General features: G+C 29.3%; 1 protein-coding gene across 1 annotated transcript in view; it reads left to right on the top strand.

The window, feature by feature from the left end:
- LOC106477437 overlaps positions 1 to 1,584 on the top strand; it is a gene marked incomplete at its 5' end in the record, with an annotated part of 3,585 nt that extends 2,001 nt beyond the window's left edge. Inside the window, one exon of the mRNA XM_022381017.1 lies at positions 1,393 to 1,584. Coding sequence (XP_022236725.1) covers positions 1,393 to 1,545 — 153 coding nt within the window. The remainder of the gene's footprint in view (positions 1 to 1,392) is intronic.
- Positions 1,585 to 2,468: the final 884 nt, after the last annotated feature.

Raw genomic sequence — 2,468 nt, 5'->3', positions numbered from 1 at the left:
TTCTTCATCTCAAAAATCTCATTTATGTAAAACCTTCTAAATACATTTGGAATGTTGTTTTTCAGTAAAACTTTATATATATTATCTGTTGTTGTCTCTAGCTTTACTCTATACAAGGCTTGTCAATTTGACTGACTTCGTAACCACCAAAAAAAACAACAATGAAATAAATCTAAATTACCCTTCTTTCTTTCTAGAATGACTTCAAATTGTAACATGAAATTACATTTGTTTATCCTAAGTAGCTTTAAACTCGTAACAGTATACATCTATTTATAATTAAATTGTATTGTTTTATTGCCCATTGAACTGTGTCTAACTACTATTCATGCCAATATAAGTTGTAAATCACTTGAGTAACGTGCGACCCCTGATAACAAGATATAAGATTACATTACCCATGAGCTACTACTCTGAGCTGCTTGTGGGGCATGTCCCGTGAACATTTTTTATTGTCATTATTATTTATTTTACCTAATGTAACCTTCAGTGTTTTTTATTTTTACTTTTTAGTTACTTTTATAATAATAAATAAAGAATAAACATGAAAAACAAATAAAGTACTTACCTGGACCTCTTTTTTTTCTTGCTGTCAACTACTATGTTAGTAGTGCACCAAATATTTTTTATTTAATTAAATAATGCACCAAAGAACATAGAATAATAACATGTAAAAAGCAGATAATGTCCCATAACTATCACAATTTTTCTGGTTGTCTAACTATGCGACAAAAGCTGCTACAAATTCATCCAAGCTAGTTGATATGATTCAGAAAACAACATAATATAATACACCATTTGATAGAGGAAAATATTGTCTTTCTGTTGGTTATAGATAATATAGTATTAAACATGAGAGAGAACTATTAACAAATCTTGAAAGAAAGGATGTGACAGGTGGGAGTGTCTAAAGGGGTCTGATTTTCTATTTGATGACTGCGTAACCAAACAAGATTGAAAGCTATAAAAATTATGCTTTGTCTGAGCGATGATGATGATGATATAGTGAGTAAATCAAAAAAAAAGGGGGATGCCTAGAGAAAAAATGTCATTTCTCACACTCTGGGAAACTTGGGATTTTTTAATATATTATCTTATAAAATTAAGAACTTAAAATTTACATACTATTAAAATATGGATTATTAGCTATGATTTTATGCCATACTAATTGTTATAACATAAACAAAGAGTAGTTTAATTACATTTGGAATATAACTCACTAAAAACCTCGTGACTTGCACAGAGAAGGATGACAAGACGGTTAATGAAGTGAACTGAGCTTGTTGTGCTACGTTAAAGGTTGATAATTGTTTCATTACTTAACATTTTGTTATTGTTTTGTAATGTTTCTAGAAATTGATTAAATTGAAGTAGATTTGATCTTCTCTTCAGCTAACCAATAACAAGACAGCACAGTCTGTTCAGAATAAGCCAAGTCCTCGATCCAGTAAAACCTTTGTAGTAATAAAAGCTCAGAAAACTGCTAGTTTGCCAAACTCTGCTTGTAGCACCAACTCTGAAATTAAGTTGTTTAGAGAAAAGTAGCAGCTCGAAAAATCCAGCGTTCTTGGAGACAGTACAAAGATTCGGTAAGTTTCTTTCTATTTACATCAGTTCATGAGTCAGATTTTCTATTCTTATCAGTGGTCTATGAATTCTCAATAATGAACAAACCAATAAGTTTTGGTTCAAGTACTGAAAGCTGGCAAAACGTCTGTAACAAATAGGCCTAAGATATGTCATTAAAATCTCATAAACTGCAGAATTTTTTTCTCCACATTCCTCTTAATGTGTCCATTGAAAATTCAAAATCAGAAGCATGTAAGAATAGCATTTCAGAATTGTCTTTTGTTCCCACAACTGACTACCAAAGAGGCCTTTCAGTCAATACTAAAATCAGTCAGTTGAGACAAATGATTCTCAGAAACACACTTTATATATGCAGTACTACATTAATTTCAAAAACACTTTATACATGCAATACTACATTATTTTCAAAAACACACTTTATACATGCAATAATACATTATTTTCAAAAACACACTTTATATATGCAGTACTACATTAATTTCAAAAACACACTTTATACATGCAATAATACATTATTTTCAAAAACACACTTTATATTTGCAGTACTACATTAATTTCAAAAACACACTTTATACATGCAATAATACATTATTTTCAAAAACACACTTTATATATGCAATACTACATTATTTTCAAAAACACACTTTATACATGCAGTACCACATTATTTTCAAAAACACACTTTATACATGCAATACTACATTATTTTCAAAAACACACTTTATACATGCAATACTACATTATTTTCAAAAACACACTTTATACATGCAGTACTACATTATTTTCAAAAACACACTTTATACATGCAGTACTACATTATTTTCAAAAACACACTTTATACATGCAGTACTACATTATTTTCAAAAACACACTTTATA

The sequence above is a fragment of the Limulus polyphemus genome, unplaced genomic scaffold, assembly GCF_000517525.1.
Source record: "Limulus polyphemus unplaced genomic scaffold, Limulus_polyphemus-2.1.2 Scaffold15283, whole genome shotgun sequence".
Classification (NCBI taxonomy): domain Eukaryota; kingdom Metazoa; phylum Arthropoda; class Merostomata; order Xiphosura; family Limulidae; genus Limulus; species Limulus polyphemus.
This window is presented reverse-complemented; position numbering and strand designations above follow the sequence as displayed.